This window comes from Plutella xylostella, chromosome 19 (assembly GCF_932276165.1).
Source record: "Plutella xylostella chromosome 19, ilPluXylo3.1, whole genome shotgun sequence".
Classification (NCBI taxonomy): domain Eukaryota; kingdom Metazoa; phylum Arthropoda; class Insecta; order Lepidoptera; family Plutellidae; genus Plutella; species Plutella xylostella.
This window is the reverse complement of record NC_063999.1, coordinates 2,874,331-2,900,940: the sequence shown is the minus strand read 5'-3', so window position 1 is coordinate 2,900,940 and position 26,610 is coordinate 2,874,331. Positions and strand designations below refer to the sequence as shown.

General features: G+C 44.0%; 1 protein-coding gene and 1 long non-coding RNA gene across 4 annotated transcripts; one reads left to right on the top strand and one right to left on the bottom strand.

Annotated features, from left to right (window-relative positions):
- Positions 1-57: 57 nt before the first annotated feature.
- On the bottom strand, positions 58-26,385 carry LOC105391998 (muskelin). The gene is made up of 16 exons (XM_048627622.1): positions 26,192-26,385; positions 25,254-25,466; positions 24,655-24,856; positions 23,979-24,171; positions 23,499-23,668; positions 21,569-21,692; positions 19,922-20,148; positions 15,416-15,579; positions 7,053-7,191; positions 5,605-5,686; positions 5,232-5,341; positions 3,449-3,607; positions 2,565-2,640; positions 2,126-2,295; positions 1,538-1,699; positions 58-1,200 (listed from the first exon to the last, which is right to left on the bottom strand). The coding sequence occupies exons 1-16, from the start codon at positions 26,269-26,271 to the stop codon at positions 970-972; spliced, it is 2,502 nt and encodes an 833-aa protein (XP_048483579.1). The 5' UTR covers positions 26,272-26,385; the 3' UTR covers positions 58-969.
- On the top strand, positions 8,482-15,079 carry LOC125489945. Of its 3 annotated transcripts, none has more exons than XR_007267354.1 (6): positions 8,482-8,771; positions 8,848-8,913; positions 9,033-9,097; positions 9,343-13,851; positions 13,928-13,993; positions 14,113-15,079. It is a non-coding gene; the product is annotated as an uncharacterized LOC125489945 (long non-coding RNA). The 3 variants fall into 3 exon arrangements; XR_007267353.1 differs by having other exon boundaries at positions 9,033-13,851; positions 14,113-14,177; positions 14,423-15,079; XR_007267352.1 differs by having other exon boundaries at positions 9,033-13,851.
- Positions 26,386-26,610: the final 225 nt, after the last annotated feature.

Here is a 26,610-nt window from a genome sequence, read left to right as displayed (position 1 = left end):
CCCCTACCCAATGATAATCATAGAAAATTTATTTTTTTCACGACTTTTGTGATCACATGTCAATGCCTCTTTCTATTCAGCAGTGGCCATTACGATATTGAAATCAGGGTTGGGACATAGTTACCTAAATATTTCAGTGCAAGAGAACAAACGGCCTTAAAGTGCGAAGATTATTGATCGAACATAATAAATCTTCAGAAGAAACTTAATCTAAACTCGTACAATTCAAGCCTCTGATTTAAATGTCAACAATGCAAATAAAAATATATGTATGTAGGTACAAAGATCCGTTGGCACATAGTCTGAACATTGTAATCCTTGAATGCCGATCAATAAACTATGCATCCGGTATACAGGCGACCCGTAGGTATAGATCAATCGAAACAATAATTTTAATAAGAAATTAATCTAATACAGGTGCACTGAATAAATAAATATAATCACAACTGTCATCCTGAGTTAAAATCAATAACATGTCATAAAACAGAAGCTGTCATATCGTTCAACTGTTTGTCTTAAGTATAAACAAAACTTACATAACATGTAGCCGTAGCATTCGTGAGTACTGAGCATTTAAACTAGCTTTCGAGTCATCTGAGAATTTCTTTAGAATATTATTTGTAATATGTCTTACATGAATTTAACCAAATTCCTTACCTCACCAAAGTTAAAAATATCAAAATTGAGCCTCGATTCCATGCGTGCTTGGTAGGAATTATTGAAACAACATTACCACCATTGTATTAGCAAGTAGTAGTAGCAGCAAAAAAGGAGATGTAATGGAAGCTATTCAGTATGTACCGACATTTCATTTATGCCTATTCAGATCCTTCCAAATCTTATAATTTCATCATCATCAGCCCGTAATTGCCCCCTTCTATAAACACAAAAACATCGTACCACATAAATCCCCTGCCTTCCTCACCTAGCCACCTATTTACCAAGTCATTTACAACAACAAAGAACTGCTTACAGCGTGACCAGGTCAGTAATATCAGCCTGTGGCGGCACCACGCTCGGGCGGAAGTACTGGCAGAGCTTGTCATACAGTTGGACGCGGGCGGCGCGCGCGCAGCTGGCCGTGTCGTCGTCGCTGTCGTCGCTGCCCGTGTCGCCGACGTCCCACGTGTCCGGGGTGGGCTCTTCTAGCTCTTCAAACGGCTCCGGCAGCTCAGGGACCGTGTCGTCTGCGCCTAGCACCTGGGAAATACATAGATATTAAAGTATTAAATTAAGTTATTGTGCCAAGAAAAAATATTTAGGTTTTTTTGTGAGTAGCGTGCAAACTGGCAGCTACCTGAGCATGTATGATAGGAATGATGAAAGGATTCAGAGAAGGGTATCATTACCGCAGTGAATGAATAGCGGCATACCACGCACCAATAGCATCGCGCTGTTTTGAAACATCCCACCTCTAATGGCACCTTAAAATGCCTTCTGAACATTAAGTTAACTCACGTGGATTGCTTATATATATACCTTTAGCTACCAAATCACCAAGGAATCTAATAAAAAATCGGTGTAAAACACAACTCACAGCAGCAAGAGACCTGGACAGCTCCAGCCCATTATCCCCGGCAGTCCTTGCCTTGCGCCTCGCCAGGCGCCGCGCCGCCGCCGGGGACAGTGCACGAGCACTGAACTCCGACGTCTGTGGGCCCGCGAATAGAAGGGTTGGCAGCTTCTGGAAGTGCTGCACCTGTGGGAAGATAAGGTTAGGTTATTGGTGTTTTGGTGATTGGTGAGATTTTGCCCAGGTGCAGGAGCACGAGTCCGCTATCGGCATCGATATTATTAGATATTGATAAACAAGTCATAAGGATAAGATATTGATATTCAACTCACTCAAAATTGATGCCAAATCACGTTAAAGTAACATTTATCTACGTCGATAGATCGACCCGTGCAGCTGGGACAGATATTGCTAATAAATCTAATAATCGCCAAGCGACTACTTTCGCCGGTGACCCGCCGGTGGCGGGCGTCGTGAAATGTTATTAGTAACTCTCTTATTTTTTCTAGTACCTAATTTAGTCTAGTACTTATAGTAGGTACTTCTATCGCGCGTGGTCGCGTTATCGCGCGCGCTATTGATGGCAGGGAGGGACTAGCTAGTGTAACACACCTGTTTCTCATCGCTATGGTCGAGCACGCTGTGCAGCCGGCGGCGCAGGTAGGGCAGCGCGCGGGCGGCGCGGCGCGGGTCGCGGCTGGCGCACAGCGAGCGGTAGCACGCCTCGCGCACCGACACACGCATCGCGACCGCTATTGATGCGAGGGAGGGACGGACTAGCTCTGTGGAGAAAGAATTTGGGATTACTAGCTGTTCAGCCAGCTTCGCTTCGCCTTAAAAAGTTTTCCCGTGAGAATTTCGGGATAAAAAAGTAGCCTATGTTCTTTCTCAGGGTCTAGACCATCTGCATACCAAATTTCATTCAAATTCGTTTAGTAGCTTTGGCGTGAAAGAGTAACAGACAGACACAGATACTTTAGCTTTTATAATATTGATGATTAGGACATTTTTTTTTTAGAAATTAAGTCACATTCATATTTTACGTACTTACCTAATGCCCAAAGGTCATCCAGTCGCAAGCGCGGCGCCCCCTCGTTCCCAGGATTTCCTCCAAACAAATAATGCACCTGAAATAACAAAATAAAAACGTAAATTTTCAATAAATTTTATTCTTCAATACTCATGTATTATTCGTTTTTAAAAGCTAACGCGTAGTGGCAATTTCAAAACTTCTTGTCCTTATAGCGTGCAAACAAGCTTTGCCACTTCCAGTGGCGCCATCTATCTAACCCGCACAGTAGCTCGTGCCTTCCTGTCGACGCCGAGCACTAGTTGGTGCTTGAAGCAGTGGCGTCATCTATCTAACCACCCGCGCACTAGCTAGTATCTTCATGGCGACGCTGAGCACTACTAGTAGTGCCACCTAGCGACAAATATAAGAACTATCTCGTACCTTCCTGTTGACATCCAGCACCAGTTGGTGCGCGAAGCGGGGCCGCGGCTCGCGGGCGCGCGCGCGCTCGCTCCGGTACAGGCACGACCACGTCAGCCGCCGCAGGGAGAACACCCATTGTGCGTTGTGTACGCGCTTGTACTTTACTAACGCTTCTGGATTGTAGTGTCTCTGTGTTATTAGTCAAATTGCATACATCTTGCATGTATTTGATACTAGGTTACTTTTTGGCGCCATCTATCTAACTATCTAGCTATCACGTATCTTCTAATTGACGTCTAGCACAAATTACTGCGCCGAGAGCATAGACCTAAATATACAGTAGCAACACACTTAACTACCTTATAGCACGCAACTGATGCAACCAACGTTGTGCATTAATTAAATCTCAAGTGGCGCCATCTATCTAACCGGCTGTACACTAGCTCGTACCTTCTTACTAGTAGTGCCACCTAGCGACAAATATAAGAACTATCTCGTACCTTCCTGTTAACATCCAGCACCAGTTGGTGCGCGAAGCGGGGCCGCGGCTCGCGGGCGCGCGCGCGCTCGCTCCGGTACAGGCACGACCACGTCAGCCGCCGCAGCGAGAACACCCATAGTGCGTTGTGTACTCGCTTGTCCTTCTCTTTGCTCATGCCCTGTGGGGAGAGGTAATGTTAGTTAGTGGTCATCATCATAGAAACGATAATTGTGGGTTACTCTGTAAGGGTGCAGAATCCGGCTTGAAAAGCCGCGCTGTATGGTTTATCACGTACGTTTATCTTATGTTTCAAGTAGGCTGGTGTAGGTAGAATGTTGTAGAATAGCCAATTTACCCGGGAGGATAAACTATGAAACTGGCGGCTAACACCTAACTGAGAGTACGTAGGTAGTAGGAGTATAATAGAGTCGAGTAACGTGCCAATTTATTTGTATACGCTAAGTCCGCTAAGAAACAGAAAAAGAACAAAATCTACAATAACAATCAAACATTCAAAAGCCATCATATTTACACTGATTCTTTATCCGCGTGTACAATATCCACCGGATCAACGACCTCAGGCGGATAGCCGGTAGTGGCTGGATGAGGAAGGCCAAGGACCGAGTGTTGTGGCACTCCTTGGAAGAGGCCTACGTCCAGCCGTGGATGATTATTGGCTGGCTATTATACGTACTCACAGAGAGTACGAACATGTCGTCACAGTGCGGGTCGAGCGTGGCTCGCTGCGTGAACCCGGCGGCGGGCGGCACTGTCGCCATATTGACACTGTTTCTGTATGCGCGTGCACTATACGTACTCACAGAGAGTACGAACATGTCGTCGCAGTGCGGGTCGAGCGTGGCTCGCTGCGTGAACCCGGCGGCGGGCGGCACTGTCGCCATATTGACACTGTTTCTGTATGCGCGTGCACTATACGTACTCACAGAGAGTACGAACATGTCGTCGCAGTGCGGGTCGAGCGTGGCTCGCTGCGTGAACCCGGCGGCGGGCGGCACTGTCGCCATATTGACACTGTTTCTGTATGCGCGTGCACTATACGTACTCACAGAGAGTACGAACATGTCGTCGCAGTGCGGGTCGAGCGTGGCTCGCTGCGTGAACCCGGCGGCGGGCGGCACTGTCGCCATATTGACACTGTTTCTGTATGCGTGTGCACTATACGTACTCACAGAGAGTACGAACATGTCGCAGTGCGGGTCGAGCGTGGCTCGCTGCGTGAACCCGGCGGCGGGCGGCACTGTCGCCATATTGACACTGTTTCTGTATGCGCGTGCACTATACGTACTCACAGAGAGTACGAACATGTCGTCGCAGTGCGGGTCGAGCGTGGCTCGCTGCGTGAACCCGGCGGCGGGCGGCACTGTCGCCATATTGACACTGTTTCTGTATGCGTGTGCACTATACGTACTCACAGAGAGTACGAACATGTCGTCGCAGTGCGGGTCGAGCGTGGCTCGCTGCGTGAACCCGGCGGCGGGCGGCACTGTCGCCATATTGACACTGTTTCTGTATGCGCGTGCACTATACGTACTCACAGAGAGTACGAACATGTCGTCGCAGTGCGGGTCGAGCGTGGCTCGCTGCGTGAACCCGGCGGCGGGCGGCACTGTCGCCATATTGACACTGTTTCTGTATGCGCGTGCACTATACGTACTCACAGAGAGTACGAACATGTCGTCGCAGTGCGGGTCGAGCGTGGCTCGCTGCGTGAACCCGGCGGCGGGCGGCACTGTCGCCATATTGACACTGTTTCTGTATGCGCGTGCACTATACGTACTCACAGAGAGTACGAACATGTCGTCGCAGTGCGGGTCGAGCGTGGCTCGCTGCGTGAACCCGGCGGCGGGCGGGGGGCAGGGGGCCTCACTCGAGCCCAGCTTGCCGGTCTGACCTGTAGAACATTAATGATAATTTTATTATGATGCGTAGTTTTTATATACAGTTCCGGGGAATTACATTTAGGGGTTCTAGATCATATGCCAAACAAAAATTTAAAAAATCAGAAAGTTTTCGATAACATTTCAGTGGGCATAAAACTGGTAGAAGTCCAAGAGACAAGAATACTTTTCTGAAGTTTATTTCTGAATTTTCAACTGTCAGTGTGAACCCCGCTTTAGATAAGGTCTGAAAAAAGGTTTAATATTTTGTACATGCCTGTGTTGACGTCGTACCACCACAGCTCGACCAGATGTTCCTTGTTCCGTTGTCCCGCGAAGATGTAGAGACGCCTTTGTATCTGTGGAGTAGTTACGGTTAACCCGCGGATAGTCGCGCGTGGGTCGAAAAGACCCAGCACTCTATTTATACCTCGATAACTTCTAAAATAATCGATATAACTAACTGGCGTGCTTAGTACCTTTAAGTTACCATATAGGCTAGCCGCACTCCCCGCCCCGGCCAGATTGCCCGCGGCACTTGGACAGGACGGACATTCAAAGTGAGTATGGGTCTTTTCGACCCAAGAGCGACGGTTTGTGTCAGTATTATTTTTTTGATATTTTTTTTAATTTATTATTTTTTCTTTTCGGAAATGTCACGTAACCGTTTAGACGATCGTTGTAGAGATCACACTGCATTTTTATGCATTAATTGTAATCCGAATATGTGAAAATACCGAAGAAAATACCTAATTATATACTTAATCAATACAACGAAGAAGTAATTTTATATGTGAATTTATGTTAACTTTGTAGGCTGATTGTTAAATATTTTTTTATATAAAAAGTTAATTTATTTTTTGTTAATTAGAAGAATGGTTATTCGTTTATATAAAAATAAGGTTTTTTTATTGATAAATATATAATTAATAAAAATAAGCTGTAATTTATGTTCTTATGTAGATAAATAAGAACATGAAGCATACTACTTTTGAGACTGTCAAAACATATATTTTTATGCATAAATTCATAAATAATGTTGATATTATTATGGTTTTATTACTAACCTTACGTTTAATGTACAATAATATCTAAATTTTCTTTTGTTTCGAGAAAATAGAGCAATTTACTTTCGGGTCTAAAAGACCCACATGCGACTGTTTGTGTTACAAAATTTGACGCGAGCACTGGCGGGTTAAAGTGATGGCAAACGGGTGGGATTGTACAGAAGTTTCCTTTTCGTCCCGGGCAGATGTAAATTGTAACAAACTCAGACTAGATAAGAGCAGACATTAGACATTACCATTTATTCTTTTCTCTCAACAAAGTCGTCATCAAACAAAGACTTTACATACAACTATAAATTAGCAACAGCTCCCACGTGTCTGTGTCTATGTACTACTTGTACAGACCCCAGTACTGAGGACAGTATGGAACCCTCACCGGATGGAACAGCATGGAGTGGCCCACGCGCGGCCGCAGCGACCCCCGCGAGTCCTGCTCGTCTAGCAACAGCTCCCACGTGTCTGTGTCTATGTACTACTTGTACAGACCCCAGTACTGAGGACAGTATGGAACCCTCACCGGATGGAACAGCATGGAGTGGCCCACGCGCGGCCGCAGCGACCCCCGCGAGTCCTGCTCGTCTAGCAACAGCTCCCACGTGTCTGTGTCTATGTACTACTTGTACAGACCCCAGTACTGAGGACAGTATGGAACCCTCACCGGATGGAACAGCATGGAGTGGCCCACGCGCGGCCGCAGCGACCCCCGCGAGTCCTGCTCGTCTAGCAACAGCTCCCACGTGTCTGTGTCTATGTAGTACGCGTAGAGACCCGAGTATTGGGGGCAGGCTGCTTCGTCACTGGAAACAATAAGATTGTATTTATACGAAGATCTCATGACACAGGATGAATGCGCAGAAATCACAAAAGGAGTAGGTGCCGGTATGAATAAGGTGACCATACGTCCCGCTTTGGGCGGGACAGTCCCGCTTTCAAGCTGTCCGTCCCGCTGTCCCCAGCGAGGGCAAAAATGTCCCGCTTTGACCAAACGAGAATTTAAATTACCTACATTTTGCACTCGAGTTGCAAGTCTCGCAACGCGTAGTGACGATGACGATGACGGCGCGGCGTACAGAAGAGAGAGTGGAATGGATCTTCCAGGAGCGCGGCAATCGCACTATTTGGTTTCGAGTGTAGCTAGCTAATCTAGCTATTCCTACCTAGACGTGCGCGGGATGCGGCCGATACCAATCAGTTTTGGACAACATTTCAAAAAACTCAAGCTGCTATAAATCGAAAACCAATTCGAGATTTAACTCTAAAGGCCACAATAACATATGTTTTAATTACCTATGTATTATTTTCGAGAAATTCATAAAATAGTAAAAAAGTGCTGATGACTTCATGAATCAGATGCAATGTATTTTGTTTTGATGATCAAAACCTATCTATAGGTTTAAAAAAATACTAAAATTTTTCACTCTATTTTTTTATTGACGTTGACTTTTTCATTTTTATCGTGAAGTGTTGTTTTTGTTTGTTGGTTGGCTAAGGGCAAGTTTCACAATAAACTGTTAGATCATTAACATCCCTGTTACATTGTTTAAAATAAAATTTCCATACCTATTGAATTCTTGACAGATGTGTACTAATTCCTTGTTATAATGTAACAGGGGTGTTGGTGTTAATGATCTGAACAGGTCAAACTAGGCCTGATTTCATTGTTTACGATAAATGAACAAAGTTTATGCCACTTGTCAGTGTCATTTACAATTTTTTTCGTAACTAAGGCAAAGTACCAAAATAAAAATAAAAAAAATATGTGACGTCTGTTCCGGTTACAAAATTAATTTTAAAGTTAAAAATAATCTGCAAAAATAAAACTATAATTATATAAAAAAACGGGTCCTCTAATTTTTTATAAATAAACTTTCCGTATAGCTAAAAAAATATAGGGTGAAAAAAAATTAAATGTTGTCCAACCGCAAGTGTCCCGCTCTGACAAAAAAAATAAATGGTCACGTTAGGTATGAAGCGCGGGTGATATTGTAACACCATTATTTTTGTAACTTAACATTTCGTTTATTGTTTACATTTTGTTTGTTTACTTTGTTAGTCTTGTCAAGTATCAGCTGTCAAATTCGACACACAGGATAGATTTTCGGTTGTTGTCTGTGGTCCTTTGAGAAAACTCGTGCCAGATCGTCATCGGACAGTGGTCAGTGGCGACATGACGCTCAGAACAATGATCGTGCTGACTAGCCACAGAGTAGTTTTGTGACGATGAGCTGACATCCCCGGTGACGGCTTTTTTCGGAACTGGCAAGGAGGCAAACCATTCTCTGTCAGAAGGTCTCGAGTGAATGTGTGGTTAGATTTTTCTTCCCGCCCGCGTGGCGCAGGCCGTATTGGTACCAAGTTCCTTGCTTCATATTTCCTGGTGAGTATTTCGATCGTGGGTTCAGGTTATCTGATTGGTCTACGAGATAGATTCTGACTAAGTTGTTTCTTTGCAGTTACCAGATACGTGCCACAGACACCCACGCAGCATCACACCATGTGTACCTAACCTGAATTGCCGAGTGAGTAAACTAGCATTTCGTTGTTATTCGATTTCCGATGACTTTGGATTTCGAAAGCCATCTGCCTTATCTTTATTTCTACACGTAGCAACGTCTAACCCCGCGTATTTATTTTACAGCAATTTCAATCCTGCCCGGTGAAGCGTGCGATTGCCAGACGCGTGTCACCTGACCCAACCCCAAGGTAAGCGCCATGACCTTCCACGTGTCGATTAGGTTATTTTGCAAGTGTCACGTTTAAACAGCAAAGCTACCGCCTTTGAGACGAGATCTAACCTTCCCATAATCGTTTGATTAGTGATTGACCGTAGGTTTTAGGTTAGAAATACCCAGGGGCCATTCAAGACACGTCACTTGAGACATGTTAGCTAGGCCTTCGCTGTCCTTACCGACCCATCCTTGACCCAAGGCTGTTTCTCGCGATTCCAGAAGGTGTCGTTGGTGACCAGAGCCGTCAGCGAGCCACAAGCCGTCCGGAGCTCCTGTCCTGGCCCCGTCCGACAGTCCAGGTTGGCCGTTGTATGTTCGTTGAGCGGATACTGAGGAATTTCCTTAGGATTTCTATTAATCTTCAGCGGCATCAGCCTTCTAACGCCGCTGCTGAATGTAGGATTGCAAAGGCAGAACCCGGGTGGACTCTAGCGGGTTAAAACCTTTATTTTATTATTTTTTCTTCATAGGGAGCCCCGTTAGAACGGGCAGTAGTATCTAAATTGCACTTTGAACCTTTTGTAGGCGCTAGGCTATCAACGTCCTTCGGTTACGGGGCCTTAACGTTAAACTGCTATCCCATTGAAGTAATATAGAAGTTCCTCTGTGGTTAATACCATCCTTCTACCCCTGTGGCGTGAAACGCAGCGGTGGAACCTTGGTTTCTCCACTCTTATATAATTTCCTTGCAATACCTTGTGTACTTCAACCAGACAATTATAAGGACTTAATCCCTGGTCTCATTTAAGTAGTATAAGAGTTTCTCTGTGGTTAATACCATCCTTCTACCCCTGTGGCGTGAAACGCAGTGGTGGAACTTTGGTTTCTCCACTCTTATATAATTTCTATATAATAAATATTAATAATTGTACAACATTCTGATATTTTTATTTTCCACCTCATTGTAATTTCACCACCCACTACACAGTGGAAAATAGGCTTACATTTGGCGCCCGAGCAGAGTTTAATCCGTTAGCTTATAGTCTAATCTATCGCTTAGACAGGCCTGAGTCCACCCGGGGGGGTAATTAGAAATTAATTAGTATTATAATTTCTTGTGTGTGTTTTGCGTGTGTCATCGTGACTTGCTGACAGAGAATCACTGCAGAAGGTTTCCTTTTTTTAATTTATTAACTTAATAAGGCTATATTTTTTTGTGTGGATATTGTGTTAAAATTTTTAACCTCTTATTTCAGACATTTTATTTTATTGACTTAACATGCCTTATTTTTTGTTGAGATTGCGTTAAATTTGTATAATTTCTTATTCCAAACGTTATTCAAAGGAAAACCTTCTGCTGGAATTTTATTTAGTTAATTATTGAACAATTAAATATTGAACAGTTGGTGATTGTTTTTAAGCAATTTTGCTGAGACATTGTTATTGTCTGTTTAACTTAAACACTCAACTTTTAATAATTACAGTTTTGTTTTATCAATTTTTTATAAAAATAACCAAATTTTTTACAAGGTCAACCTTTTATGAGTTAATATATTGTGTTACACATCATTTAACTGTCAGTTATAACTTAACTTTACTTAAGTTTAATATTGTACCTGGACTTACTGAAACATACTTTAAGGAGGAAGCATTTATTTTGAAGATATTGTTATCTATTGTTCTGCTTTTACATTGAACGTTGCGTGTTTTACATAACCATTTAACTGTCAATTATAACTTAACTTTACTTAAGTTTAATATTGTACTTAGACTTACTGAAACACACTTTAATGGGAAAGCATTTATTTTTATATTGGTGTTTATTGTTCGACCTTTACATTGAACGTTGATACAGCCTGGGGTCACAAATTGATTTGAACGTGTGCTACCTTAGGGATTAGATCCATATTGTTGTAACATCATGGGGGAACGTCCGATATGTTTCAACCTTTTATTAAAAGATGAATTGACATACGAGGCCACAGTCCGAGGTGTCAAACCTGAGGCCACTGCGGACCAATTAAGATTACAATTAACAGAATTAGCTGCGCGGATGCCTTCGGACGAGGTTATTTACTTTGAGGGAGATGTTACCTCAGAGTTAGAAAAAGTTAAAAACAAAATTAAAGACTTGCAGAGCTCACTTTCAAAACCAAATTTGCAGTTAAAACACATCAAGCGTTGCGAATCATTGGCTAACCATTTATATCACCGCTTAGGTCGTATAAATGCCGTCAGTAAGGAGGAGACTTGTATGCTCGGGGACTTGCTCTTACAACTCGAATCTAGGGACAGAGAACTGAGGTACATTTCTAAAGCTTATCAGGAGCAGGAAAAGAAACAGGATATCCCTGTCGTAGGGTGTATAGAGCCATGTCCTAAGGTGGACCACACACAGATCCAAAAACTGAACCTTGTCTTTAACGGCAGTGATAGTGTACAGGCATTCGTGCAGCGACTGGAGGAGCTTTGCAATTCTCGAGGTATCTCTGAGGAGACGTTATTTAATTCCGTCGCAGAAATTTTTAGCGGTGATGCCTTGTTTTGGTTTCGGGGTGTCAAGGAGGAAGTCTCGAGTTGGAAAGAGGTTAAGGCTCGTTTGTATGAAGAGTTCCTGCCATTCGATTATAATCGACGTTTATTACAGGAGGTGCGGTCGCGGACACAAGGTGCTGATGAATCCATCATAAAGTACTTAAGCACAATGCGGAATTATTTTTCTAGGCTCAGCGTGCCGTTACCGGAGTCAGAGCAGCTGGAGGTAGTACAAGGTAACCTTAGACCGTTTTACACGAGTCAGCTTGCTCTCACAAACGTCGGGAACTGGAACGAGCTGAAGGAACGCTGTAGGCAGCTGGAGTACGCCAAATACAGAGCAGACTCTTTTGCGGAGCCGCCCCGAGTTTCTGCGAATTCGGTAGCGCCGGACTTAGCCTATCAGGCTAGGAACCGACTTTCGGTTAACGCCGTAAACACCGAGGTGGACTTATTTTGCGTTCGTTGCAGGGTTCTTGGACATGGCCTTTGGCAATGTAGTGCACCACCCACCCAATTGTGTTACTCTTGTGGTTTAAAGGGTGCCACCTTGCACACGTGTCCACGGTGTGGTCCGTCAGTCGCTGAGCCACCGAAACTACAACAAAAGCCAGATCCTGCTGGACCAACCGTTGCTGGGGTAAGCGTGAACAACGAGCAGCCTGGAACCAAATCCACCGGCAGTGGTAGTCGTCGTCGTCGCCGTCGCCGCCACCGCCGTCGCCGCCGCTGTGAAGAGGCAGGTGATGGAGACGCGGACAGTGGCTTGCGACCTTATTTAGATGTCGCGATTTACCACCATCGTTGCAGAGGGTTGTTGGATTCGGGTTCTACAGTTTCGGTCATTGGCGGAAAGGCGGCCCAATCCCTCTCCAGTTGTGGTACGTTGTATCCAGCTGAGGAGAAATCCATTATCACGGCTAATGGATCACATTCTCCGGTTTCTGGTTTTAAGATTTTACCGGTGACTGTAGAGGATGTTACGGCTTTCGTGAAATTTTATGTCGTTCCTGATATTTCTTCAGAATTGCTGTTAGGTATAGATTTCTGGCGTGCTTTTAATATCGCACCTGATGTTCTGAACCTACTCAATAAAAGAGGAGTCTCTAAAAGCAGGGAACCGTATGCAAGTGAGGTTAGACATTTGAACTCATGCAACGAGATGAGTGCTTCGAAGTGTGTACCGGCTGATAACGCTACTGCCAGTTTGGTAGTTCGTGGTCGTCGCTCACAGGATTGCCAACTCAGTAGGGTTCGTCGAAGCATGGATTCAAAGTCGTACTTGACTGCTAGTTTGACTCCGAATTACGAGAGGTATACAGTAGTTCAACAAGTGTCTGGATTTGTCTACATTCTTGAAGATAGCAATGGGAACCAGACAGAGTGTCACGCCAGGGATATTCTCTGTAGAATTGATGTTCCGTAGGCCACCTTTGTGTGTGTTGACTTACTCTATTGAGTAAGCCAGCAATGCCAAGGGCTCATTTACTATGCGTCGTCGTGTTGCAAAGTCAGTGAATAGTTTCGTAGGCCACCTTTGTGTGTGTTGACTTACTCTATTGAGTAGGCCAACAATGCTAAGGACTCATTCACTTTGCGTCGTGGAGTTTTTTTTTGTGGGATTTTCCATTTAATTTATTTCAGGGTTTATCTCATTGCTTAGGGACTCTACTGAGTCGGTGAGTGATCTTAACCTTATTGATATTCACTGGGTTTTCCAGCTATTATCTTTGATTTAGGTTTCTCTTAAATGAGTGACCCACATATTCCGATTGTTTTAGGTGTTTAGGATTTAAAGATGGAGGGCCATCTTTGAATTTTTCTCGTACCCTCGAAAAATTCTGGTGGGGACGGGGGTACTGTAACACCATTATTTTTGTAACTTAACATTTCGTTTATTGTTTACATTTTGTTTGTTTACTTTGTTAGTCTTGTCAAGTATCAGCTGTCAAATTCGACACACAGGATAGATTTTCGGTTGTTGTCTGTGGTCCTTTGAGAAAACTCGTGCCAGATCGTCATCGGACAGTGGTCAGTGGCGACATGACGCTCAGAACAATGATCGTGCTGACTAGCCACAGAGTAGTTTTGTGACGATGAGCTGACATCCCCGGTGACGGCTTTTTTCGGAACTGGCAAGGAGGCAAACCATTCTCTGTCAGAAGGTCTCGAGTGAATGTGTGGTTAGATTTTTCTTCCCGCCCGCGTGGCGCAGGCCGTATTGGTACCAAGTTCCTTGCTTCATATTTCCTGGTGAGTATTTCGATCGTGGGTTCAGGTTATCTGATTGGTCTACGAGATAGATTCTGACTAAGTTGTTTCTTTGCAGTTACCAGATACGTGCCACAGACACCCACGCAGCATCACACCATGTGTACCTAACCTGAATTGCCGAGTGAGTAAACTAGCATTTCGTTGTTATTCGATTTCCGATGACTTTGGATTTCGAAAGCCATCTGCCTTATCTTTATTTCTACACGTAGCAACGTCTAACCCCGCGTATTTATTTTACAGCAATTTCAATCCTGCCCGGTGAAGCGTGCGATTGCCAGACGCGTGTCACCTGACCCAACCCCAAGGTAAGCGCCATGACCTTCCACGTGTCGATTAGGTTATTTTGCAAGTGTCACGTTTAAACAGCAAAGCTACCGCCTTTGAGACGAGATCTAACCTTCCCATAATCGTTTGATTAGTGATTGACCGTAGGTTTTAGGTTAGAAATACCCAGGGGCCATTCAAGACACGTCACTTGAGACATGTTAGCTAGGCCTTCGCTGTCCTTACCGACCCATCCTTGACCCAAGGCTGTTTCTCGCGATTCCAGAAGGTGTCGTTGGTGACCAGAGCCGTCAGCGAGCCACAAGCCGTCCGGAGCTCCTGTCCTGGCCCCGTCCGACAGTCCAGGTTGGCCGTTGTATGTTCGTTGAGCGGATACTGAGGAATTTCCTTAGGATTTCTATTAATCTTCAGCGGCATCAGCCTTCTAACGCCGCTGCTGAATGTAGGATTGCAAAGGCAGAACCCGGGTGGACTCTAGCGGGTTAAAACCTTTATTTTATTATTTTTTCTTCATAGGGAGCCCCGTTAGAACGGGCAGTAGTATCTAAATTGCACTTTGAACCTTTTGTAGGCGCTAGGCTATCAACGTCCTTCGGTTACGGGGCCTTAACGTTAAACTGCTATCCCATTGAAGTAATATAGAAGTTCCTCTGTGGTTAATACCATCCTTCTACCCCTGTGGCGTGAAACGCAGCGGTGGAACCTTGGTTTCTCCACTCTTATATAATTTCCTTGCAATACCTTGTGTACTTCAACCAGACAATTATAAGGACTTAATCCCTGGTCTCATTTAAGTAGTATAAGAGTTTCTCTGTGGTTAATACCATCCTTCTACCCCTGTGGCGTGAAACGCAGTGGTGGAACTTTGGTTTCTCCACTCTTATATAATTTCTATATAATAAATATTAATAATTGTACAACATTCTGATATTTTTATTTTCCACCTCATTGTAATTTCACCACCCACTACACAGTGGAAAATAGGCTTACAATATGTGTCAAATCTGATATATATGCCTGTCTATTGCGTCAAACACGCAATACAGACGGCCAGCGATGAACACTTTTCCTCGTAAAAATTCGGGCTTAGTTTTGAATTCTGGAACGGTGTAAAACTTCCCATTAACGCCTCTGGAAGCATCTTAAGGTCTCACCAAAATGTCGGAGAAGGAAATATGATATATTTTATCGCTAAATTCCCAGGGGAACATTTAAATGACAGATGAAGCTCACGGTCAAAAGCTAGTAATAAACTCACGTGTTAGAAGGCAGCACTCTCCCTCCAAACACATAGATGGTGTTAGAATCCGCATCAATACACATCTGATGGTCGAACACGAGGCGCGGGCCGCCTACTGCCGCCGTGTCTTCACACACCAGCTGCCAAGTGTTGGACTCTATGCTGTACGAGTAGAGGTCACTCTGCAATGGTAAGGAGAAGGTTGTTGTTATTGAATTAAAGAAAAAAAAATCATTTTTAGTCAACGTACTTCTACGCTTGAGTTAGACGCAATTTTTTAATTGCGCTAGCTTCGAAACTGAAAAAATGCGTCACGATATTAGTTGTTGGACTTATGCTTCTATCAACGCCCCAGGTTTTTAAAAATGGCTACTGCTAAATCTCGCGCTAAAGCGATCATTTTTTTCTACAACTTTTTTGGCGCTCTGCAAGCATATATGCGCAAACTGCCAATAAACAATAGAAACGCGAATTTTAATTTTTGTTAAATTGCCGATAACGAACCTTCATATTCTCTGGAACCCTCATCGCACTATCCAGATACCGCCCTAGAGTATACAGAGTCCCGCGACTGGGGTGCAGCGCCGTGACTTTAGTAAGCGTGACTTTATTAGTGTTGTTGGATCTATTTATTGACGATTTAAATGTAAATTAGCTCCATTCTAACGGGCCTTCAAGCTAAAATGGCTGTTTGAGCTGTATAGTTTGTTAGTCCCGCTTCGAGTGGTTTTAAGTTTTTGTTACATTACGGATAAATTGCCTTAGCTTACCTTCATATTCTCCGGAACCCTCATAGCATTATCCAGATACCGCCCTAGGGTATACAGCGTGCCCCGACTGGGGTGCAGCGCCATCTTGTGGCACGACCGCGGCGCCCCGGCCCGCCCACCGCGCCGCTATGATATTGTGAATCTATTCACGCATGTACCTATTTTCTTGTAGGTTTGCTTTTAAAAGCGTGATGGTATTGTTCGACCTATTTATTCTCAATTTAAATGTAAATTAGTTCCCGTCAATCGGGCCTTCAGGCTTTTTGAACTGTATAGCTTGTTAGTCCCGCTTCGGATGGCCTCAAATTTTTGTTAAATTACGAATAAATTGCGTTAGCTTACCTTCATATTCTCCGGAACTCTCATGGCATTATCCAGATACCGCCCCAGCGTGTACAGAACCCCGCGACTCGGATGCAGCGCCATCTTGTGGCACGCCCGAGGCGCCGGCCCGCCCACCGCGCCGCTGTGCGCACAACGCAGGGACCACTGCGCGCGGTCAGGCTCGTAGCACCACAGGGTGTCTTAAACTCACCCAGAGTGATCTCACCGCAATAATTTTTAGAAACCACCTATCTATCTATAATGGCCAGCTGATTTTCCGCATTTAGCCTCTTAGGTGGGCCATTATGCGTCAATAATAAAGCATTTTTTTTTCTACCGCTTCTTTACCGCTCTGCAAGCATCTTGCGCAAACTGCCAATAAAAAATAGTCGCGTTTCTCGTGACTTTTTATTTATTTATTTATTTAATTCTTTATTGCACAAATATATAATAAATGCACAAAAGGTGGGCTTAATGCTAAGAGCATTTTCTACCAGCCAACCTACAGAAGGTACAGGAAAACTGGTACAAAGATGTGCAAAAAAAAAAATAAAAATGAAAGAACTAAAAACGTCACTTAATAATTATCTAAATATATATAATAAAAATACATTACAATACTTATATAAATTTATATAAAGGATACATAACTATAATAGGTATAGAATGAAAATAATATAATATATATTAATACATAATAATAATATAATATCTAGACAGGTACACGAAAAATGCTATCTATTTAAGTTGCTCAGATAATGGGCGCGGGTTAATCGCTTGAAGATATTGCGAGAAGGGGCTTTTCTAATGTTCTCGGGAAGATTATTCCATAGGCGAACGGCGGTGACAGCGAAGGAGTTAGACATAAAACCAGAATGGAAAGAGGGGAGTGCTAAAAGATTATTATGGGAGGAACGGAGATGACGTGTGTGAGTGTCAGAAAGAAAATTGAACATGGATTTAAGGTAGGGAGGAGTATTTGGCTCGTGGAGAACGGAGAAAAGGAGACATAGGATACGAAGATTCCTACGATCACGAATGGGGAGCCATTTTAGCTGTGAACGGTACTGAGAAACGTGATCAATATTTACGTAGCCCAAAAACGAAACGGATACAGGTATTCAATAAGCGTTCAAGCTTATTGAGTAGCACTTCGGTCAGATCCAAGTAACACACATCCGCATAGTCTAAGATAGGTAGAAGCAGAGAGTTTACTAAGGCTAGTTTGGTGTGTTGTGGTAGGAAATTTTTGAGGCGAAGCAAAGAGTGGAGAGAAGCGTAGACTTTGCGCGACACTTTGTCCAGCTGTGGCCCCCAACTTAGGTGTTCATCAATGATCAGACCAAGATCATTGACAGTTGGAGAAAATGGTATCACACGACCGTCAAATTGAACTGGTGGAACAGTGGTGTAGTTCAGACAGGATAGTAGTCTTGAACTTCCTACAATTATTGACTGGCACTTTTTGGGGTTGACGGAAATGCCAAAATACTGCGACCACCTTAGTATCTCAGCGAGATCACCGTTCACCGCCGCAATGCCAGCATCCAGATCGTCAATTTTAACATGGCTGTAAATCTGCAAGTCATCAGCATACAAGTGGTAGGAGCAATGAAGGTTAGAGGTAACGAAATTTATAAAAGTTGAAAAAAGTAAGGGGGAGAGAATGCCGCCTTGAGGTACACCAGCAGTCAAGTCAGCCCAGTCTGATACAACAGAAGGACCGTTACGAATTGCCTGCTGGCGGCCTCGAAGATAAGAGGAGAACCAGCTAACAGCAGGTACGGAGATCTTGTGGCATTCGAGTACGGCAAGTAACAGGTCGTGGTCGACTGCGTTAAACGCATTACTGAAGTCGACCAACACCAGAACTGTCACCCGCCGATCCTCCATGGCACATCTGATATCTTCTGTCACTTTAAGCAAAGCCGTGGTCGTACTGTGTCCCGAACGAAACCCAGACTGGAAACGATTGAGGAGACGGCTTTTGGTCAGAAATGTGGTCATTTGGCGATGTACGACAGATTCAAGTATTTTGGACAGGAAGGGTAATATGGAAATAGGACGATACTCGTTGGGAGCGGAGGGGGCTGGAACTTTAGGGAGAGGAAGGACGTAAGCTTTAAGCCAAAGGTTAGGAAATTGTCCTGTGGAAAGGGAATGGTTGACTATGTGGGTTATTGCAGGGAGAAGGATGTCAAGAAGTGTTGTGACCATAATACGCCCTATATTATCATGACCGACGGCTTTGGATTTCAGTGACAGAATAATCTTTTTGATCTCGTCCCGCGAAGCTGGTGAAAATTCAAAGGCATCGATGTCTGGCGTGGGAATTATAGTATTCCTGATAATATTTAATGACACTCCCTTGGTAAGAGGATCCAGTGAAGGAACTGAGGTAAAGTGGAGGTTGAGGTCATTAATATCAAACGGTATTTGAACATCTTGACTAGGAGGTTTTCCCACGCCAAGAGTCCTGAGGAATTTCCAAATCCCTGCAGGAGAAGAAAGTTCAATTTGTTCAAGAATATATCGGCGTTTAGCGTTCCTACATAGCTTGTTACACCGATTCCTTGCAGCTTTACAGACGGACCAATTTTCATCGGTCCGATGTCTTTTGAATCGACGAAAAAGACGGTCTCGATGAGCCATAGCCTTGCGGACAGTGTCGGTGAGCCAAGGCGTAGGTCGGTGTTTCAATTTTACAGGTCGGACCGGGGCGTGCTTGTCGAAAATATGGAGTATGTTAGAGCATAAGAATGCAACCTTGTCGTCGACGCTGGGTAGGTCTTGCATGTCACTCCATTGTACCAGCGACGCATCGAGCCTAAGCTTCTCCACATCCATCTTCGCAAAACTCCTTTGGAGTAAGACCACTGGTTTCGCTTTTGGGATACGTATTTTGTATGAACAAAAAATGAGGTCATGCCTAGAAAATCCGGGGGCGAGATGCTGGCCATGAGTGGCAATAAGAGAGTCGTCGGAAGAGAGGATTAAGTCGATTAACGTGTCTGAGGTGTTAGAGTGATGGGTAGCTATTAACGGCAAGACTTTTAAATTGACAGAATCGACTATTGAGAGAAGTTTGCGGGAACGGGAGTCAGAAACAAGAAGATCGGTGTTTTTACATTACGGATAACGAACCTTCATATTCTCTGGCACCCTCATGGCATTATCCAGATACCGCCCTAGCGTGTACAAAACCCGCGACTCGGATGCAGCGCCATCTTGTGGCACGACCGCGGCGCCGGCCCGCCCACCGCGCCGCTGTGCTATTGTGCATCTATACACGCATGTATCTTCTTTTTGGTATTGAGTTTGTAAAAAGCGTGACGGCATAAATTGTATGACCATAAATCGTCTAGCTAGTAAATTATCTTGCTCCTATCGTAATTATTTGTTAAATTACGGATAAATTGCCATAGCTTACCTTCATATTCTCCGGAACCCTCATCGCATTATCCAGATACCGCCCCAGCGTGTACAAAACCCCGCGACTGGGGTGCAGCGCCATCTTGTGGCACGACCGAGGCGCCGGCCCGCCCACCGCGCCGCTGTGCGCACAACGCAGGGACCACTGCGCGCGCTCAGGCTCGTAGCACCACAGGTCGTCCAGGTCTGATGTGCCGTTCCACCCGCCGAATAGGTATAGGTTGCCTGGGAAAAATATAAAAGTAAGGTTAGTAAAGTAAGGCTCCGTTGAGGGAGACGAAGCGGAGACTACGTCATTGTGTCAGTCATAATATGGGAAAACAGTAAAGGGTCAAGAAGCAGTAAACAGTTTTGAAGTCTCTTTAAAGGCTAAACACTAAATGTGGCTAAAATGTGCCAAAATCATTGGTGCTATGCCGCTCAGCCGCTGCCGGTCTTTTGCAGCAACATTACCAATATTTTCAGATTATTTTATAATTTTCATGATTCAAGATTATATTTGGATATAGAAAGTCCATTTCAAAAATGCCATCGTCATGATACTATGTGGTCATATCTCACCAGTGTCCGGGTCCACGACGAGCGGCCTCGGGCTGTTTACGAAAATTAAGAGCACGGATTCTCGGAATCACAAAATGTGCGTTTTCTGCGTTGTTCTCCAAAAACGATGGGGCACTTCACATCGTGCCCGCGTTTATGCGGGAGGAGCTCATAACCCTTAGCGACGACACAGTATCGTTAGTGTCGGTTTGTCGTCGATACCCTAAGAAAAAAATAGGAAATGTTCCATGGAGTTATATAATATTGAGTAGGTATAGGTATATCTCACCAGTGTCCGGGTCCACGACGAGCTGGTGGCCGCCGCGCGGGCCGGGCCGGTCGCCGCCGCTGCCGGGCTTCAGCGGGTCGCTCTCGTCATACGCATCCACCACGGACGATTCCGGTATGCATTGAGTCAGGCCTCCGTCACTCCATGCAATATGATTAATTACCGACCGCCATAGCGGCCTCTGGCCGTCTACGGAAATTCAGCGCATGGATTCTTGGTAACAAAATGTGCGTTTTTTGCGTTGTTCTCCAAAAACGATGGAGCACCTCACATCGTGCCCGCGTTTATGCGGGAGAAGCTCATAATCTTTAGCAACGGTACACTATCGTTAGTGTCGGTTTGTCGTCGATACCCTAAGAAAAAAATAGGAGATGTTCCATGGAGTTACCTAATATTGAGCAGGTATAGGTATATCTCACCAGTGTCCGGGTCCACGACGAGCTGGTGGCCGCCGCGCGGGCCGGGCCGGTCGCCGCCGCTGCCGGGCTTCAGCGGGTCACTCTCTTCATAGACATCCACCACGGATGATGAAGATGTGTATTGAGTCAGGCATCCGTCACTCCATGCACTATAATTAACTATCGACCGCTCTAGCGGCCTCGGGCCGTTTACGGAGATTAAGAGCAAGGATTCTCGGATTCACAAAATGGGAGTTACTCCACAAACGATGGAGCACCTCACATCGTGATCGCGTTTATGCGGGAGAAGCTCATAATCTTTAGCAACGGTACACTATCGTTAGTGCCGGTTTGGCGTCGATACCTTAAGAAGAAGCTAGGAAATGTTCTACTGAGTTACATATTGAGTATATCTCACCAGTGTCCGGGTCGACGACGAGCTGGTGCCCGCCGCGCGGGCCGGGCCGGTCGCCGCCGCTGCCGGGCTTCAGCGGGTCACTCTCGTCGTAGGCATCCACCACGGATGATGGCGTCACCTCGCCCTGTTAAACAGATGTTTGTATTCAGATAAAATTATTTTTTCTTTATTTATTTATACACTAAAATAAAATGGAATACAATAACTTTTTTTACCAAATCATAATAAATAAGTAAGCGATTTTTTATTTTTAGACAACTTTTGGCGTACGGCGACACAACTTAAGTCATTAACAATTGACGACTACACTAAAACTCAAAGGGTCTTGTGAATGTTACAGCGTTTATGTACCGCTAGGTGGCGCTATACAAATTTGCGTTTATTTTTCAGTGTACAAATGAATGTTGCAGCCGCCACTAGGCCTTTTGAATGTGGCTCACATTACAATCCGGCCGTGGGTTTATATTGAACACCATTAACGCGTCTCTCGCCGACTCGACCGGCGGCCAGCAGAGAAAATCTCTATGGTTCTAACATTAAACCTCATAACAAGCACTCACATTACAATCCGGCCTCGGGTCCGTGTTGGTAGTCTTCATTAGCACGCCTCTCGCTAACTCGACTGGCGACTAATGAAATTCTCTATGGTCCTAACATTAAACCTCAGAACAACAACTCACGTTACAATCCGGCCGTGGGTCCGTATTCGTAGTGTTCATGAGCGCGCGCCGGGCCGGCTGCGGCGGCGGCGACCAGCACAGCCGCTCCTCCACGGCCCCACTACTGGGACCTCAGAACAACCACTCACGTTACAATCCGGCCGTGGGTCCGTGTTCGTAGTGTTCACGGGCGCGCCTCTCTCCGACTCGACTGGCGGCCAGCAGAGAACAAGAATTAATTTATCTATGGCCCTTCCACTGAACCTCAGAAGTATGGAATTAATTTTCCTATGGAAGCTCGTCCACGGGGTTTCATTTTGTCCGGAAGCATTGAACAGAATATCCCTAGCGGTGCCCAGATCTAATCGTAGACTGCCTCATACCCGCACCTTCCATATTCCAACCTTCAGGACAAACACCGGAAATAACTCTCCCTTATTTAGGATGCTATCCGCGTATAACCAAATGAATGAAGAGATACATGCCAACGCTGAAACTATTGACATTTACTCTCTAGCAATTTTCAAAAGTACAGCACTGAACCATTTGGTAAAAATGAATTAATAATATTGATTTTAGTTTTAATTAATTATTTGTTTTTATTTTATGCTATAGCCTAGTATATAGTATAAATACATTTTTTAATGAAATTTATATAAAATTATAAGCTAATGTAATTTATGATGTATGAATGTTTTTAAATTCTTTTAATATTAATTCTGTATAATATTGCATGCCAACTATTAAGTATTTAGCAGTTCAATGAATGTTGCTTCCGCCTGTAATAGGGATGCACACGAGAACCTTTTTGTGTCTTAGTTTTTAATAAATTGCATGTGTGTTATTCTGTTGGTGGAACAATAAATAAATAAATAAATAAATAAGTATAACTCACATTACAATCCGGTCGTGGGTCCGTATTCGTAGTGTTCATGAGCGCGCGCCGGGCCGGCTGCGGCGGCGGCGACCAGCACAGGCGCTCCTCCACAGCCACACTACAGGGACCTCAGAACAACAACTCACGTTACAATCCGGCCTCGGGTCCGTATTCGTAGTGTTCATGAGCGCGCGGCGGGCCGGCTGCGGCGGCGGCGACCAACACAGGCGCTCCTCCACGGCCTCACTACAGGGACCTCAGAACAAGCACTCACGTTACAATCCGGCCGTGGGTCCGTGTTTGTAGTGTACATGAGCACGCCTCTCGCCAACTCGACTGGCGACTAATGAAATTCTCTATGGTCCTAACATTAAACCTCAGAACAACAACTCACGTTACAATCCGGCCGTGGGTCCGTATTCGTAGTATTCATGAGCGCTCGTCTCGCCGGCTGCGGCGGCGGCGACCAGCACAGGCGCTCCTCCACGGCGGCACTACAGGGGGAGAGAAGCTTCCAGCGAGGAGAGTATGGCTGCCAGGAGACATACCAGTCTAGCTCCCCGGCTGCGGATTTACAAGTATATCTCAATTCATTTATATAGAAAGTGTCTATACTCGGCCGCAAGGGGCTATTTAATAATGTATAATCTTGTCGAAAGTTGCCGTTTTTTATTTTATTTTTTTATGTATAAATAATTCTTAAACATGTTGTATCAAAACCTTTAAAAGAAGTGCTACAACGAGCAAAGCAAGGAGGAATAAATTAGGTACACTGTATGCCAAACACAGAGTGTCAATCGTTTCAGCCATAGTGTGAATTATTATAAATATATATATTAACTGTATGTAACCATTTCAATGGCCCATTGCTTACCAGCTATAGCATCATCAAGTATCTTCTCAGTGAGTTCATAGTCTCCATTCTCTACGAGTGCGTTCCACAGTTTGGCCTGAGTTGGTCCTTCGAGCCGGACTCCGCTCTCGCGCGACAGCGCCTCGAACGCGTCCTTGTAGCGGCGCCGGCGCAGGTGCTTGAGGAGTATTCTTACTGCTTCTTCTTCTTTGCGCTGGAAAGTTTTATATTGTTTTGTAATTTGAAATTGTGTTATGTGTGTTTAAAAGTAGGTAGCTAGGGACTTGTGTTTTTCACTGATGGACAAAGGCCTCATTATGTGGTGTGTGTTAAAATAAATTTAAAATATTAATTTTGTGGAAAAAGCACATAAATGTGCATTTATATTGTATAAAAATGTGAAGTGTGTACTCTTAAATAAAGGTTTGGTTACCCAAACCTATATAGCATTCAAAATATTAATCTTAGGTATCACTATTGCACATAAAAGTGCATTTGCATTGTGTAAGTGTAAAATATGTATTTTTAAAATCTGTGTTTAGTCAACATAATACTGAAGAGCAAGTACTGAGGTGCTTTACATATTTATTATTTCTAGTACATAGGTACATAGTTCAATTCTTCTTCTTCTTGTCGTGTCGATGGCAACGATAGTTCAATATTTTTATGTTATTTCATAGACTTGTTTTCTACTTACCAAACTAATAGTATCCATTGCATATTTGATCAGTTCCGGATGGTTCTTCCCATGCAGTTCCACATACCATATGGTGAAATTGTAAGCAGGTCCCCAAGACTGCAGCGGCAGTATCTTTATGTATGTTACTGGCAAGTACAGACCCTCTCGAGTCCTGTGTCTGAGGTGGAATGTCTCTGGAGCACTGTCATTCTTCAAACCACTACAAAAAAAGTACAGATGAAGTATTTGATTTAAAAAAAATATGTTTATAAAAAGATTAAATTTGAAATAACTTATACTACATAGTAATTTGTGTAACTTATGTGACAAAGTGTATGCTTTTGGTTTTAATTGCAGGTAATTAATTACTTTACAGCCAAGGTATTAAATAATTAAGTCATAAAGGTGTGTTAGCATACACTTAAAAAGGTTTTCCCTTAAGAATTTCTTAGATTATAGTCACTTTCAAGGTATTTTTGTGTGATATGAAGAAAGGACAACCAATCAAACACACTTTTGTATTTATATCTTCTTATAGATTCTTTGTCATAAGAATAAGTAATGACTTCAAACATTTTAAACTAACAATAGCAACATAATGAATCACAATTACTCACGCTGATAGTAATTCTGACATGTTTCTGTCATCAGTGCCTCCAAGCACCTTGAATCTCTTCAGGTCGCTGACATGGGCCTTCATGTACTTTCCGAACATGATGGTCTCCACGACGGCTGGGCTTGTGAGCTTCAGCATGATGTACTGGGAGGGGGTGTTGCTGTCTGTGAACCATCGTGACAGCTGGTCCGTCGGGTTATTCACTGATATATTTCTGTAAAATTTGGATGATAGTTTAATAATTGTTTTAAATGCTATGTAACTGTGTCAACTGTGTGTGACTCTCTCTCTCAGCCTTCTGTAGTCCACTGTTGGACATAGCCCTCTCCTAATGATCGCCACCCCAAACGGTCACCCGCCATCTGCATCCAGTGGCTTCCCGCTACCTTCCGCAGATCATCAGACCAACGGGTTGGGGGGCGACCGACACGCCGTTTGACACGGGGTCTCCACTCCAGAACCTTTGTACTCCAGCGGTCGTCGGCTCTGCTCGGCTCTCTATGACTTACAGTGTGTGACCAATGCTAACAAAATATGAATCCAATGGGACAATAAGTCCAATGCTGATATCAGTACAAATTTTGTATTGACTCTAATGTAGCCAAGTGTGCTTCTCATAAGATCTTCATTTTGGTTTCATTTTATAGGTAATATTATAGTGAGTCTATCTCTAGGTACTTCATCGTGTATTAAAATTACAACTGAAAATTCTAAGCAACCAGATGGAGCAGGCATTTATAGGAATACTTAGATAGATTTGTTTTAGCAATTTAACTAACTGCACTACCTGTAAGCTTAGATTTCTGATGGGAATATGCGTAAAATATGATTAAAGCCTCATTTGAAAGGAAAATAACATCATACACCGCAAATACTAACACCGGCCCTCCCCAGGAGTGCCAGGGTAGGAGAGGGTGCTATTATAAATATAGTACTTACTCTGGGATATAATCAGCCGAGTAACTTGAAAACTTGTGAATGGTATAATTCAATTTCACTGTTTCGTACGGTTCAGCCATTTCTACGGTATTTTATGAATTAAATGCGCGGATTTAATTCAGATTTGTTATCATGTTACGCGACCTTCGGTTTTTATGGTTATTGACATTATGACACTGACAGATCATAAAATGTTGACGTTTTTCTTGTTTGCTACGATTTGATTGGATAAATGGGCCCATACATCTTTCTATTGGCTAACTTACTTAACAGACGGGGAATCTACCAATGGCATCCTACATAGAAACCCATGTTGAGTAGGGGAAAACATTATTTTTTATGGCAACATGTCTATTTCTTTGACATAAATGGGGCTGTTCGAAAACTCCTTACTAAAAGCAGAGTTACTATTTGCTACC

What these genes read in the sequence shown, in the direction of transcription:
- LOC105391998 (XM_048627622.1), bottom strand. Translation starts at nt 26,271, where the DNA reads ATGGCTGAACCGTACGAAACAGTGAAATTGAATTATACCATTCACAAG. An exon ending in CGTCGTCGACCCGGACACTG is followed by an intron (nt 20,149 to 21,568) that starts GTGAGATATACT and finishes TATTTTTCCCAG; the next exon opens with GCAACCTATACCTATTCGGC. An exon ending in GTGGTACGACGTCAACACAG is followed by an intron (nt 5,342 to 5,604) that starts GCATGTACAAAA and finishes AATGTTCTACAG; the next exon opens with GTCAGACCGGCAAGCTGGGC.